The sequence below is a fragment of the Cercospora kikuchii genome (assembly GCF_019650295.1).
Source record: "Cercospora kikuchii DNA, contig_00008, whole genome shotgun sequence".
Taxonomy (NCBI): Eukaryota; Fungi; Ascomycota; class Dothideomycetes; order Mycosphaerellales; family Mycosphaerellaceae; genus Cercospora; species Cercospora kikuchii.
The window spans coordinates 1,627,565-1,642,108 of record NW_025408589.1 but is presented as its reverse complement, the minus strand read 5'-3'; the positions used below and the strand labels follow the sequence as shown (position 1 = coordinate 1,642,108).

At 53.3% G+C, this 14,544-nt stretch overlaps 7 protein-coding genes across 7 annotated transcripts; 5 read left to right on the top strand and 2 right to left on the bottom strand.

Moving 5' to 3' along the window:
• Window positions 1–366: 366 nt before the first annotated feature.
• On the top strand, window positions 367–2,862 carry CKM354_001184400 (uncharacterized protein; the record flags this gene model as incomplete). Its single annotated transcript, XM_044807349.1, has 6 exons — window positions 367–432; window positions 499–578; window positions 684–1,056; window positions 1,110–1,614; window positions 1,664–1,770; window positions 1,828–2,862. The coding sequence occupies 6 exons, from the start codon at window positions 367–369 to the stop codon at window positions 2,860–2,862; spliced, it is 2,166 nt and encodes a 721-aa protein (XP_044663284.1).
• Window positions 2,863–3,730: 868 nt separating this feature from the next.
• CKM354_001184300 (uncharacterized protein) lies at window positions 3,731–4,542 on the top strand (the record flags this gene model as incomplete). Its single annotated transcript, XM_044807348.1, has 2 exons — window positions 3,731–4,044; window positions 4,107–4,542. 2 exons carry the CDS (start codon window positions 3,731–3,733, stop codon window positions 4,540–4,542), a joined length of 750 nt encoding a protein of 249 aa, XP_044663283.1.
• Window positions 4,543–5,598: 1,056 nt separating this feature from the next.
• On the top strand, window positions 5,599–7,216 carry CKM354_001184200 (uncharacterized protein; the record flags this gene model as incomplete). The annotated part of the gene is made up of 2 exons (XM_044807347.1): window positions 5,599–5,661; window positions 5,717–7,216. 2 exons carry the CDS (start codon window positions 5,599–5,601, stop codon window positions 7,214–7,216), a joined length of 1,563 nt encoding a protein of 520 aa, XP_044663282.1.
• A 163-nt stretch (window positions 7,217–7,379) lies between these two features.
• CKM354_001184100 (uncharacterized protein) lies at window positions 7,380–8,818 on the bottom strand (the record flags this gene model as incomplete). Its single annotated transcript, XM_044807346.1, has 2 exons — window positions 7,380–8,629; window positions 8,683–8,818. 2 exons carry the CDS (start codon window positions 8,816–8,818, stop codon window positions 7,380–7,382), a joined length of 1,386 nt encoding a protein of 461 aa, XP_044663281.1.
• A 494-nt stretch (window positions 8,819–9,312) lies between these two features.
• CKM354_001184000 (uncharacterized protein) lies at window positions 9,313–9,951 on the top strand (the record flags this gene model as incomplete). The annotated part of the gene is made up of 2 exons (XM_044807345.1): window positions 9,313–9,383; window positions 9,438–9,951. 2 exons carry the CDS (start codon window positions 9,313–9,315, stop codon window positions 9,949–9,951), a joined length of 585 nt encoding a protein of 194 aa, XP_044663280.1.
• A 431-nt stretch (window positions 9,952–10,382) lies between these two features.
• CKM354_001183900 (uncharacterized protein) lies at window positions 10,383–11,927 on the bottom strand (the record flags this gene model as incomplete). Its single annotated transcript, XM_044807344.1, has 2 exons — window positions 10,383–11,584; window positions 11,654–11,927. 2 exons carry the CDS (start codon window positions 11,925–11,927, stop codon window positions 10,383–10,385), a joined length of 1,476 nt encoding a protein of 491 aa, XP_044663279.1.
• Window positions 11,928–13,466: 1,539 nt separating this feature from the next.
• CKM354_001183800 (mitochondrial 54S ribosomal protein YmL19) lies at window positions 13,467–14,069 on the top strand (the record flags this gene model as incomplete). The annotated part of the gene is made up of 2 exons (XM_044807343.1): window positions 13,467–13,595; window positions 13,659–14,069. The coding sequence occupies 2 exons, from the start codon at window positions 13,467–13,469 to the stop codon at window positions 14,067–14,069; spliced, it is 540 nt and encodes a 179-aa protein (XP_044663278.1).
• Between the last annotated feature and the right edge of the window lie 475 nt (window positions 14,070–14,544).

Genomic DNA, 14,544 nt, shown 5'->3' with positions numbered 1-14,544 from the left:
AGAGTTTATATTGATTCGAAGATGTATTATTGATGAACGATCTTGCTCCAAATGCTGTGCTCTAACTACTTGATGCCTGGCGCAAGCTCGGCAAGAACCGTGGAACCTTAAACGTCCGCGGCAGACTAACTTTGTACGTCCGCACCGCACCTCGTTCCACACGCGACCGTCCACACAGCGTGCACGAATCTTGCGTTCTCAAGGAGCATTCGATGACTAGTCTGCACTGCGAATCTTGCAGCAGAATACTGCCATTGCCTGGGTCTGGCCCACACGCGACCGTCCGGGGAAAGCAGCTCCGCGTGGCGTGACGACGACCATTTGTCGGATATATCTCGTGGCCGAAACCCTCCACTCCACGAAACGATGGATCCGCAGCTCACAGGCGTTACGGGACTGGAGCAATATCCTGAACCTGTGCCACCGCAGCAGGTCTGTTCCCCACCGTTGACGGCCACTTGTTGAGCTTTGGAGCGATTGGAGGCTGACCATGAGCAGGAGGTCGATGAATTCCTGCGGAAGAAGCGCAAGGCGCGAGAGCACAAAGCCTGCTACCCATGCAGGCAGCGCAAAGTCAAGTACGTCTCATCAGATTGCGGAACCTATTGCACCGGGCCAAGCTCTTCACGGATCTCGGAACGCATTTCGCTCAAATATTTACTCGAGCATCGCTGACATCTCAGATGTGACCTCTCGCGACCGTGTCAAACATGCCGTGATCGAGATCATCCCGAATTATGCGCATATCATCCTCCCAACAAGAGGCAGAATGTCGAGCCACATCCTCCGGCGGCGATTATGGGTGACGGCCATGCAGCACAATATCCACCGCAAGCACCAGCACCCGGTTATGTGAATGTTGCAACAAGTCAGCTTGATATGCTCTTCCGGCAACTGCATAATCTCGAGAATTCCATCGCGGAGCTTAGACGCGAGGTGCGACGAAATGCTGGCGATAATAACGGAACGCACGAAAGTGACGGCACCGAGAGCAGCAATGGCCATCGAGTGCAGACTCACACTGAAATCCATGGATTGCACACCAAAAATGAATCGGTAAGGCAGAGAAAGCACTGGTGGTCCCTCGGTCCTCGTTAATGTATGTCAAGGGCGAGATCGTGCATCTCGGAGGCGGTTCTGTTCCAGCAATGCTCTACGCCTTGAGTTCGGGGCAGACGCCCGGCGCCAAAGAGCAACAAGAATTACAAGAATTCCTCGGCAAATCTGTCTTGCCAATGTTCGGACTGGATAACGAGTCCGCAACATACCCTTTTGTCGATCTTTGGGGTTTGCCTCACGGCTCGCTACAGCGCGCCCGGGAGCTTGCGCGAGCCCTACCAGGCGATAATCAGCTGATGAGCTTGTTTGCTGGCTATCGTGACCTGGGATACATCATCTATCCTGGTATCGCGGACATCAAGCAGCTCGAAGCAGATCTCACCGGTTTCTTGATCAGTCGATCTTCCTATCAAAATGCGGACGAAGGAGTTACTGAAAACATGGTGTATGGCAAAAGCTTCTACTGGCTTGGCATGCTCTTTGCCGTGCTCGCGAGCGGTGCACAGTGTAGTGCCCTAACTCGTAAAGAACGAGAGCTCACGTCGCAAGTATACGGTGAGATTTTTAGTGACCTGTCACACCACAACCAAGCTAACGATATTAGTATGCTGCGCTTTTGAATGCTTAAGGTTCACAAATTTCCTGTCACAACCGCACGCAGAGAGCATACAAGCGCTTTTAATCATTGGTAACGTGATGACCAATAACATGGTAGGCACCATCCTAGCTGCAGCATCCCATCAGCAGCAAAGTCCTAATATTGTGCAGAACGCGGGCACTGCGTGGTCACTGCTTGGTCTGACCATCCGCCTTGCGCAAGGGCTTGGTCTGCATCAAGCATGTCCACCTCACATTGCGCACGATGTTGTCCTCCCTAGATCACGGATCTGGTGGGCTATCGTGTGGCAAGACAGTCTTCTGTCCATAACATACGACCGCAACGCATCGCTGGATGTTAACACGATGCCGATGCCTCAGAACTTTGGAGCAGTGAGCTCTTATCACGCTTCTATGTATCGCATGTGCAAGGTCGGCCTGGACATTGTACGTGACCGAGCTAAAGCAGCGAGCTCCCGAGAGCATGTCGCACGCATCAATCAGCATCGTGAAGAGATTGCAAACATTATGAGAGATGCAACGGAACATTTGCGAGACTCTCGCCAATGCAAATCAAGCCAGGAAACTCTGGAACACTGGGCTCTTTACTTGCATACCAGCTACGCAATGTCAGAGCTCTGTCGGCCCGCAATCAGCCCTCGAACATCAAGCGAGCTTGTCAAGGGTCTCAAGCAAGTCTGTGTCGAGAACCTGATCAATACCGTGGAAGCATTCCTGGGCTTGAATAACATCACATTCTTCGCGCGCCAGTCGTGGGCTGCTGTGCATCGAGCGCTAAGTTCAGCCCTGCTCATTGGCATCCTCGGCGAACATCGGTCTAATGAGCGTGCTCGCAAGCTGATTGCTCGCTTCATCTCGTTGATGGGTGACATCACCTCGACTGTCGACCCTAGTGAGATATCTGCACCAGTGCAGCGAGGTGTCACTGCGCTTCGAAAGCTCAACATTGAAGGATCTCGAAGTGGGGGTTTTGCCGACTCTATCGCCTCAGGCTCGCCTGCCGATACTGGTGGTACTATCGTTGGCAGTGACGGCAGTCTGAAGATTGACCACAGCCAGATCTTCACCCCGGCAAATTCCGAAACCGCCGGCACGATCGAGGAGGAGAACTCTCCGTACTCAGTCCTGAACACGATACTGTGGGGCAACAATAGTGGCATGTTGGGGGAAACCCAGCCCGTCTAAGAAATGTTCTGCGCCAAGAGGGCTTGTGTTCTGACGCCTGAACATCTTCAATTCTCTGAGTACGCGACGGGGCCCAAGCTTGCTGTTTACGACCCGCGTTTGCAGAATGATATCTGACATCCCGAACCTTCGCAATGGCCACCCAAAGTCGAGACGCTGACATTTCACAATCGCTGTGGACCTATTCACTGCTGCATCACTTGGAAATGAGTGCTGCATGTACAAGAACAAGTGTCGAGTAAGCAATGTCGGTTTTGGCGGCAACGACCTCTGTGCAAGCACTCTAGCAGGGCTAAGTTCGAACATCGGGGCAACTCCGACTTGCATCAAGCATCTTCGGGCTTGGGTCTTGGCATGGAGCTACCTCGAACCCGGCTCACCGGCTCACCCCTATGGCCAGACCACAATGTCTCGTATGGCTAAACTTAGCGCAGTGCCTCTGCACTTCATCGGCCAAACCAGAGTTCAGGCGGATCATCTTCGTTATAACCGGTGCAAGACTAGGTTACGAACCATGGTTGAATAATAAATTTCCGGATACGACCAAGATGGTTCCTGCAATAGCGCTATCGACCTCATTGCCCCTAGTTGCCAGTGGTCAAGTTTTGGTTGAGCAGCACAAAAGCAGATCGTATTAGCACGGATCCATTTCGCAAGACCAATCACAGAACGATGTACTGCCGTACTGTGACTACTTCGCACATTAGATCTCCTGGTTGTCAATGCTGACGATCAATGCTGCCGGAGGCAGGAAGACTATAAGTAATCAGGTCGAGGCCACTGTGTTGCTTACAACCTTACTACAAGTCACTCTTTATACGCCAACTCAACGAATCCTCGTTGTCCACACTCGTTCTACACGATCACGATGAAGGCTACAATCTTTGCTATCGCCGTCGCTGGCCTTGCTGCCGCACACGAAGGCCACGACGAGGCGCCGCCAGCCTACAACGCGCCACCGGCTTACGATGCGCCACAGCCCTCTGTCTCGCTCGGGGAGCCCAAGGTTTTCACTGCGACTCCAAGCGTTTCCCTAGGAGAACCTCTTACTTTTACTGCGACGCCAACTGTCGCTCTGGGTCCGCCGAAGTACTTTACTGAATCGGCTCCAACTGCTTCCAGCACTGCCTCGTCTTGCCCAGCCCCGGGTGATAGGGACGCATCAGGCCGCTACAGCTGCAAGTGAGTTTTATTCCAGCTCAGCTAGCGTCTTGTTTGTCAGCCGAAGCTAACAGCATAAAAAGCCCAGCACACTCCTACCCAGACGGACAGTACTGCACGCTCGTCGACGGCTGCTACTTCCTCCGTGTCGTTGGACCAGGTGTCTCTGCCTCCGCCAGCGTTCCAGTCTCGTACGAAACCAAGACGGTGTCTGAGTTCACGACCTTCTGCCCATCCCCAACGACCTTCGTCCACAGCGCGACAACCTACGCTGTCACTGCGGCCACCACAATCGTCATTCCATGCCCGGGTGGATGCGCCGTTACCAAGCCCGTCACCACTGCTCCTGGTACCGCTCCAGCTCCTCAGCCAACCCTGAGCTCCGCAGTCCCATCTGTCCCAGTCTCCCGCAACGGCACCACCACCGCCCCGCCAGCCACTTACACTGGTGCTGCTAACAAGATGCTTGCTGGTGGTGCTCCATTGGCTGCCGCTGCTCTTGGTGCTTTCTTCTTGTAGATGGAAGAATGGAGGAAGTAGTGTACTGCGATTACAATCGCAGAAGTGATGGACTACGGGAAAAGAAAGAGACGACCACCACAGCAGATACCCCTTGTGCGCGCGTGGATTCTGCACGGCAGCCAAATGACAGTCGTAATGGAACTTCGTTACCTAGTCGAAAGACCTACAATGTCTAATACTCAAGTGGTGCTCGATAGCAAGCTGCTACTTAGCTCACTGCCTACTGTGACTCTTTCTCGATCTCATTCTACATTCTATTACCTACGCAGGTCTGAGAAGTACTTGAGATCGGGTCTTCTCGCGTCGTAAGAGAGTGAGCGCGCACGTGCACACGATTAAAGATCGTGTAGACATGAGACTCGAGAGCGTGCGAGCTCGGTCCGCTTCCGATGATCGGAACGTGGGTGAGTAGGTCCGGGTAAGGACTCTGCCGACACGAGGGACGTGCTGTGGCCATGGCCGTGGGTGCCGTGTGTCGTTGGAAACGCAGCTGGTCAACAGCCGCTGAGATGATGGTACAGCTCATTGCACGATACACCGCAGACGACTGGAAGACTGCCAAACGCTACAGTGGAGGGTGCCAGTGGTCGGAAAGGAAGCGACGTCGGATCCGATACTGTCCATGAGCACGGAAAGGCGCCGCGCTCTCACTGCAGCTCGCTCCAAATTCTTGGGGTGACGCGAGCTCTCACGAAGCTGTCCACGATCGTGTGTCATATGGAATGCTGCAACAACGGGACGGAAACACTACACGTATGAGCTCTCCTCACCTCTTCCGCTCACAGCTTCCTGCGGAACGTGTGGGGGAAGAGCAATGACAATGGCAATAGGCTCGTTCGCTTGGGACAGGGTAGTCTCGGGTCAGAACACGTCCCGCGTGCAATGCCGAAGCATATACAACCACCACCCGGCAACCATAATAATCATCCTTCTAAGTAAACGCCAATGGTTTGACTCTTCTCCGCTTTCTTCTCCTGGAACCTCTTCTCTCTTTAACTCTTTCCACAAACGTTGATCCTCACCAACAGCCAGCGTAGCAGAAAGGTCGCGAAGATGGTGTCCTCCGCAACGCTGTGCTTGCGAACAGCAAGAAATCTGAACAGAACTACACCTTCAGTGCGTTGTCGAGCTTGTAATCGCAATCGCGACGTGTTGCTGATTCATAAACCAGTCTCGTCTCATCGCTCGCACATTCGCCTCTTCCTCACGCCGACATGCGATCAACAAAGTCGTCTCCTCGCCCGAAGAGGCCCTCAAAGACATGAAGCCCAATTCGACGCTTCTCTGCGGAGGTTTTGGCCTCAGTGGTGTGCCCGACACACTGATCAACACCGTAGAGAAAATGCCGCACATCACGGGTTTGACGGCAGTCTCAAATAACGCTGGGGTACCAGGCAGTGGCTTGGGAAAGCTGCTCGCAACAAAGCAGATCAAGAAGATGATTGCGAGTTATGTGGGAGAGAACAAAGTCTTTGAAAAGATGTATTTGACGGGAGAAATCGAATTGGAGTTGACACCACAAGGAACTTTGGCTGAGAGATGTAGCGCTGGAGGACGAGGCGTACCGGCTTTCTACACTCCTGCGGCGTTTGGAACGATTGTGCAGTCTGGTGAGCTGCCGCTGAAGCATACTGCTGATGGAGACGTGGCGCAATTTTCAACAGCCAAGGACGTGAAAGTCTTCGATGGAAAGCCATACGTGATGGAGGAGTCGATCAAAGGCGACTACGCGTTCGTCAAAGCCTGGAAGGCAGACCGTCTTGGTAATGTCATGTTCCGCTTTTCCGCAGCCAACTTCAATGGAGCTATGGCCCGCAACGCAAAACAAACCATCGTCGAAGCAGAGCATATCGTTGAGCCCGGCGAGATCGACCCAGCCGCAGTTCACGTCCCAGGAATCTACGTTCAGAAAGTCATCCAGTCCACGACCCCCAAGGAAATCGAAAAAGTCGTCAACGCAAAATCCCCCGAAGAACTCAAAGCTGGCGCTCTCGGATCCGGCGACAGCGCCAGTAAACGCGAGCGTATCGTCCGTCGAGCCGCCAAAGAATTCAAAAACGGAATGTACGCCAACCTAGGCATCGGCATGCCTATGCTGGCCCCAACGTTCGTAGACGACAGTATCGAAGTCCAACTCCAATCCGAAAATGGCATCCTCGGTCTCGGCCCCTACCCCCAGAAAGGCGAAGAAGACCCCGACCTCATCAACGCCGGCAAAGAAACCGTAACCCTCCGCCCCGGCGCCGCAGTCTTCGGCTCAGATGAATCCTTCGGCATGATCCGCGCCGGACGCATCAACCTCACCATTCTCGGCGCAATGCAAGTCTCCGCCAAAGGTGACCTCGCAAACTGGGCAATCCCAGGCGTGAAAATCAAGGGAATGGGAGGAGCGATGGATCTGGTATCGAACCCGGAGAAGACGAAAGTTGTGGTGACTATGGAACATTGTGATAAGAAGGGCAGGTCGAAGATTTTGAATTCTTGTACTTTCCCGCTTACGGGGCCGAAGTGTGTGAGTTTGATCATTACGGAATTGGCGGTTTTCGAGGTTGATTTTACGCATGGCTTGACGTTGATTGAGCATGCAGAGGGGGTCACGGTGGAGGAGATTAAGAGTAAGACTGAGGCGCCGTTTAAGGTGTCGGAGAGCTTGAGGGTGATGCAGCAGTAGAGATTAGGATCTGTGGTCTTATCTCTCGAGGATTGTGTTTTCGATCGATCTAGCATGGCGTTGGTGGGATGTTAGCATAGGGTGAAATCTGTACAGGTCAAAAGTTCGAATTCAATTTAGAGATCAACTTGTGAAGCTCACGAGCCGTGACTGCTTGCTGAATCTATCTTCTGCCGAATCTACCTCTACCTTTGGCCTTTGAGTTCTTGTTCTTGATATTTAGCCGTCTGTAGTTGGCGTGTGTCTCCGGGTTGACTTTGCGCGGCTTCTTCTTGGAATCGTCTTTATCTGTCTCATTCGTCGTTGACCTCTTCGACTTCGTGCTCCTTCGCGCAGCTTGATCAGTACCTGAATGACCGTCCACGTCCTCAAAGTCGTCCTCGTCATGGCCCTGCACCTGCGATTCGGCGACCGCTTCTAGCTCCTCATCGCTAGCTTCTTGGTCGACATCGCCTTCTTTGCGTGATTTGTGAAGCACGGGCTTCATATTTGTCCGCCTCGTTTGCCTCTTCAAACCCTTCTTCTTCCATGGCTTCCTCGCAGGCTCATTGTTCTCGGGCGCGCTGTCTTCATCGCTCGATTGTGGAGCCTCGTCCGGACCTAATGGCATCTCTATAGCCTGGCTGTCCTCGACCTGTAATTCTGGTACTTTCTTCTTCTGCGCCGTCTCGCCCCTTGACTCTGCCTCTATTTCGTCCATGATATCCCATTCTTCATCCATATCCTTCTCTTGCTGCTTTTTCAGATTCTGGATTATGGTACTCAAGCTTCGCACCAGCCCACGCTTCTGAAACGGTGGTCTGCTAACAGGCATATGCGAATCCTCATCTTCATCGATTTTGGCAAGTGGATTGCATCGTCGAAGAAACGAGGGTGTTGCAAACATTCGCTTCGAAGAGCTCGTCGTGCCGATGTCGTTGTTGTCCCTTTTCCGTTTCAGAGGGGTTCCAGCGAAGGCAGCCAGCATGAAGCGCTTGCCATTGGAGGACTCTGGCGATTTCATGTGCACATGCTCTGCTGAGTTTGTGCCTTTGCTCGGAGTCGCTGCCACGAGGTCTGCCACAGTACCACCTTGTCCCGTCTTCATTGGAGTCTCGTGTACGTCGTCCTCAATATCGAATAAGCCCAGCACGTGTCCGTCTCGTTGTGGTGTTGGCCCAAGACCAGCACGAATCCATTGTGGCGTGGGCTCAGGCTCTACTTCCTTTACTGGCGACAGGACGGCCTGAGCATGGTTCCCAGCAGCTTTGAGGCGAATTGGTGTCTTCCGAGGTGTCGCTGCAGGTGCACGAGTTTGAGGTTTGGCGGGCGAGACTTTCGTGGCAGCTGGTCGCGTGCTCTTTCGCGGAGTGGTTGCAACTGGGCAAGGCTTCGGCAATCTAGTTAAGTCGTTGTACAGTTTGTATTTCGCACCTGGTCGAGTTCGTCAGCTCACGTCCAAGCCTCCCAGCAGGCCTCAATCATACTTATGGATGTATCCTTCTTGATGTCCTCGCGTCCGGCCTTTCGACCATGCTGTTCCTTAAATGCATTTTCCCACGCCTTCAGCTCAGCTCGCAGTGAGATGGTGTCGACCTGATGCTCCTCCTCTTTGACAGACATTATCCCTCTATTGCTGCAAACAATCAATCATCTTGGTCGGGAGTCGTACAGTGGTTCGCGTTCAACAGAGTCGCGACTTAAGCGCGGTGCACGTGCGCGAAGTGGGGCTCCCATGACGATTCATCCAAACATCCCAAAAAGTCTACTCGCACTTCGCGTCTGGTACAGCAGACTACTACCAGCTCGTGTTCGCTAGTCCATTTGCTTACGAAAGAGATGTACGCCCTGTTTCACTTGATAAAATACGACAGACTTGTACAACGGCAATATAGCTTAGCAAGCAAGAGTTGCGCCATCCGGAATCGCCCCGTCGTGCTCGTTGCGCCGATGCCTCGACTTAGTATCATTGTCGGCAGATACTCCGCTTTGCGATGAACATGGGAACCGAATAGAGCATAAGTATACAGCTCAGAAGCGTTTCTCTACCATCTCAACATCATCCTTCTTTCTTTCAAGACCTCCACCAAGAGACAAAATCCAAGGACCATAACAAAATGGCAGACCCATCTCTCTACACTTACCCCGATCCCCTCGAGGATTACGAAGATCGCGAATCACTCTCAAAGTAAAATCACCTCGCACCCATCCTCTCTGATCCTCCACTCATCCAGTCTCCCAGCGCCCGCAACCCCGACGGAAAATCCCTCCTCAACCCGACCCCCACAACCAAAAGCTCCGCCTACACAACCTTCCCCCCTCCCCTCTCCAACACCACCCGCGGCGGCTTCGACATCCACATCTACTACCTCCCCTCCTCCCCCACTCAAACAACCTTCGCCCACAACCTACACTCCCGCATACGCTACGAATTCCCCGAATTACGAATTTATCCCATTTTCGACCGACCCATCGGACCGCACAGTACTGCAATGTTCGAAGTAAATTTATTCACACCGGAACAATTTGGCGCTTTTGTACCTTGGCTGGTGATTAATCGGGGCCCTTTGAGTGCGTTGTTGCATCCGAATACGGGGGAGGGGTTGGAGCAGGAGAGGGATCATACGCAGAGGGCGACGTGGTTGGGGCAGGCGTGGCCGTTGGAGGCGGGCTTGTTGAGGCGGATGGATGAGGAGAAGAGGAGGAAGAAATTAGAGGAGGAGGGGAAAGGGGTGAGGGAGAAGGAGGAAGTGTAGGGTTGAGATGAGTTGCACGGAGCTAGAGGATGTGTGCGAGAAGACAACTTGTTGCGATCTGGGAGCACGGGATAAATTTCACTTCTGGCGAGTAATTATGCATTGCGAGAGCGTAGTATACTTCTACAGATTATGATGGTATAGTACCAATCGTCCCAGGTCCCAGTTCCCAAAGATCCATTTAGTTCTTCTTCGGCCCACGTGCCATATATCTTCTTTGACACCCCCTTGGCCTTTGTTTCCTTGCATCGTGGGTATCTTTCCTCTCTCCATGGGTATAACATCCCGTGAGCTCCTGTGTGCCCAGCATCCATCTACCAAAAAGCCGTAAAATCATAACACCGTAGGTTCGCCGTAAACATCGTGAATCAGATCAAAAGTACAAGACATGCTTCAATGGCACTCCTCTCTTCCTTGTGTGTGTGTCGCTCTCAATGCTGTTGTGGCACACATCCCGCAATGCCGATACTAACAAGCATATACGCCGCCGCGCAAACGCACCACTCGCGATTCGACATGCAGTCCCCGATTTTAGTCGTAGCAGCGACCAGCACTGCTGCCGTTGTGATGAGAATCGTCGCGAAAAGGCGACCTGAGAATGTCGGGATTATATTGAAGAGCAGCAGTGGTAAGATGGGTAAGAAAGCCAAGGCCAGTAGAGGTTGACGGTCTGCTGGAGTTGGAAATTCACTTTCTTGAGTCGCTGCAGATGACCTCCTGCTTCTCCTTCCTAATGATGCTGACGAGAGTGGAGGTGGTGTCCCAGGCACAATCAAATCTTTCTCGTGTTCATTGGAGAGAAACCTGGTCTCTATTTCGTGAATGGGAGATTTCGCGGCCAGCCAGTCTCGGTATGTTGCGATTTCTTCCTTTTCCGCGGGCGCTGAATCTTTGGTGAGGTTGGCGAAGCTCGCAACGGCGGCGTTGTAGTCTTTGGTCTTGAGGAAGATTCGTCCTAGTAGCTCGGTGCGTTGGTGATGCCATTGACTGCCATAGGTTTTATCGCTTCGTCGAGATGCAGGCGGCGGCGATGGAGATTTTTCACCTTCGCCTGCTGGGACAGGAGGCTCCAGAGTGGCGATGATCTCATCGACTCGCCGTAGTTGTTCTTCCATTTCTTGCAATTCATCTTGCATATGGAGGAGGATCCGGTGGTTGAGATATTCGAATCTCCGATACAGAGGTTTGACTGCGGATTGATCATTTGACAGCTCTTGAGCGAGCATTTCGTATCCTGCGATAGTCTGCTGGGCGTTGTCCGGCGCATCAGGGGCGGGAGGTGGTGCAGCTTGTGCTACGTATCCATTTACTCCATGCTGAGGCACTGGGTACGCCATCGATATCGCCGGCGATGCATACTGATACTGCTGCATTTGCATATCGTGCATATACTGCGCCCAGGCTCGTTGCGAATCGGTCGATCGCATTGATGAAGATGAATAAGACCGGTGTTGGCCGTAAGCAGAATCCACTCGGTGGTGTGCAGATGGATAATGCTCTTGTGCGACATGTTGTCGCAAAGCATCTTGTTGCACCTTCAACCGGTCCTCATGACTCTCCGGAGGAGTCGGAAGGCGCGCAGCATATGATAATGACGCGTTTCGGTGCCGACCTTCACGAATAGCGTCTTCCACTATAGCTGAGGTATGAGACTCATGTTCATCGCTTTCTGCAACATCTCGTAGCTGTGGCAACTTCTTACCATTCCTCGGTGACGATCGTTCTGCTTCGGGACTTTGACTCCCACTTCTTCGACTGTCGATAGAAGCAGCATATTGTGGATCGTATTTTCGTCGTAGCTCTGCCACAGAGCCATTGATGCTGCCATTGCGCGTTGCGGTAGGTGAAGGGAATGTCGAGTGGCTGGATGGTGTGTCTGGCAGCTCACTGGATCCGGCATCTGAATGTTGATAATGTGATGCCGCCGACGACGATGACGACGAGTGAATTGAGTGACTATCTCCGTATTGATCCATTGTGGCGTCCAAGTAGTCGAAAACGTTTGGGACGTCGACTGTTTTGGTATTTATCTCGCTCACCGAAGCTTGGCTAGCTTCCCTTTGCGGCCTTTCACGGCTACCCCTTTGAGACTGTCGATCGTAGGATTCTTGGGTAATGGTCGTGCCACTCCCAGACGAATGATCCGAAATACGCGTAAGACTAGAGAGCACCGAGAGGAGTGAAGGGTTGAGCCGGGGAAAGGTTTCGCTACGTCTATGCAGGGACCCAACACGATGCTGCTTGACAGGCGACCGTTTGTGATTGCTGCTGTCACTACGTTCGTGATGGGATCTTCTGGATTGGGTAGATTTGTTCTCACGGCGGTGCCGCGATTGTTGCCCTCTTGTCTCGGCTCTGCGAGTGAGGTTGGATTCGCCGGATTCCAAGATCCTGGCTAGCTTGGGGAAGAACGAGCTTTCTGTATTACTCCGGCTTCTTCCCTTGGACGACGAACTCTTGCTTTGTACTGCACGTTTCTTGCGTCGAGGAGATGTTTGCCCGCTGTCGACATCGATCCATTCTTTCTTCCCAGTCTTGCTCTCGCTGCCCACTGTCTTGCGCCGCGGTCTCGCCAGCGTGGACCCGCTGCTGACCTCGTCGCGCGGACTCGTGACCACCAACGTGGGAGGCAGAGCGTGCGAGGTTCGTCCTGGACGTCGGAGGGGCTCTGGCTAGAGGGCCATATCTGCATCAGCGTGGGGTGAAGGTAGGAAGGCACAACCAGGAAGACGGCAGCAACGGAAGGGCCCTGAAACTTGTACTTACCATCCTCTTGCGTGGCCCGCCCAGGGTGGCCTATACGTACTGACTCAGTGTGGTGGAAAGCATGAGAGCCAAGTGCGGTCAGGAATCGTGCTCATGCAACCTGCTCGGAAGTAGAGGGTGAAACAGAGGGCGCGAGACGTGGGCGACGGCGATTGCGCACAGCATGCTCCGGACAAACGACACACGGTAGACAAGACGTGCGAAGAGGGTGTCTCACCGCAGGCCGGGAAGGCTTGTGTGACTTCCAGGCTGAAGATAGGCTCGGGTTCAGGGGCTATAAGATGGGCGCAGGCATAACAAGGAACCGCCAGTTACGCTTGTGAGCGTTGGAAGAGTGGCCTGCATGCGCTGGCGCCGTCTGCCAGGAGCGACGCGCTGCAGAAATGCATGCGCGCAGACAGTGCCAACTGGTGTTTCGTCGTTGGCCAGACCGGCCAGACTCTGCACGTCGGACTGCATGATGGCTTGCGTGTGAAGAGAGACGATGGTGAGAACGACAGAGGATGATGATGCAAGTCCGGAAGCCGTTGCATTCCTCAGCTCGAGCTAGTCGTCGTGGAGGGAGTGCTTTTGCCCGCCATGATTGGTCTCCAGAACGGCTTAGTGACACAGCGCTCACGCGGTGAAGGCGTGCCCAGAAAGAGGGCTGCCAAATTAGGTTTAGCTGCCGTACGAGAAGGTGCTCACTTGATGTCTGGCTGCTGATATGCGGTCGCCGTGAATATTCTCGTCCAGCCATTGCCGACATCATGGCGCGCAAAGCCATCCAGAATGACCAGATCGTGAAGCTCATTGTCGGCGCAGGCCAGGCATCGCCCTCGCCGCCCGTCGGTCCTGCCCTCGGTTCCAAGGGTGTCAAGTCCATGGACTTTTGCAAGGTTAGCACTACCACCCAGCTCTCGACACCCACATGGCGCATCATCTGACAATGGCTTGACCAGGAATTCAATGCGCGAACGGCAAACTATGTTCCAGGCACACCAGTCCCCGCCCGAGTGACAGTCCGACCCGACCGATCCTTCCATTTCGAAATCCGAACACCTCCTACTGCGCAATTGCTCCTTTCCGCGGCGGGCGTGAGTCCCATCAAGAACAAACTGAAAGGCGCGGGGAATACAGCAGGGCCAAAGTCGAAATCAGGAGTGCTGGGTGCGGGCAAAGCATCGTTTCATGGCGGTGCGGCGCCTGGAAATGCTGGAATGGGTCACGTTGGCAAAGTGAGCCTGAAGCACGTGTATGAAATTGCGAAGATCAAGCAGAGCGAGACACGGCTGTCCGGCATAAGTTTGGAGTCACTGGCCAAGAGTGTGATTGCACAGGCCGGGAGTATCGGAGTGATTGTCGAGCCTTGAGGGAGCAGAACTGGAATTTGGGCAATTGCATAGCGCTGGCTGAAAATGTACAAAGAAAGTCACGAGGCATGGCGTTTAGGGCCGGCAATACCCAGCCTGGGAGGGCATGTAAGATATGGGAAATAAATCGCGACTGATGCTTCACACGCGCCAAGAAATGGCCGCTCGCTGAAAGAAGAGTCGATCAACTGAAGCTCGATGTCTTTTGACGTAAAATCCCGCGTGTCATTGCACTCTGGATTATGCATTAAAAGTATATACAGATCCCATCTGCTGCGATGGGAAGTTGCACAGCGTTAGGTCATGACCATCTGTTGTTCCACCTCCTGCAGAAGCTGCTCTCAGCTCTGCTCCTCGCCATTAACTCCCAAAGTCTATGCATCTGTCTATGCACATCTACTGCCAAACTCCTTCGCTGCGGATGCACCTCTCTAGGCTGTTGAGCGAATGTGGCTGTACAAATACACACAAAAAG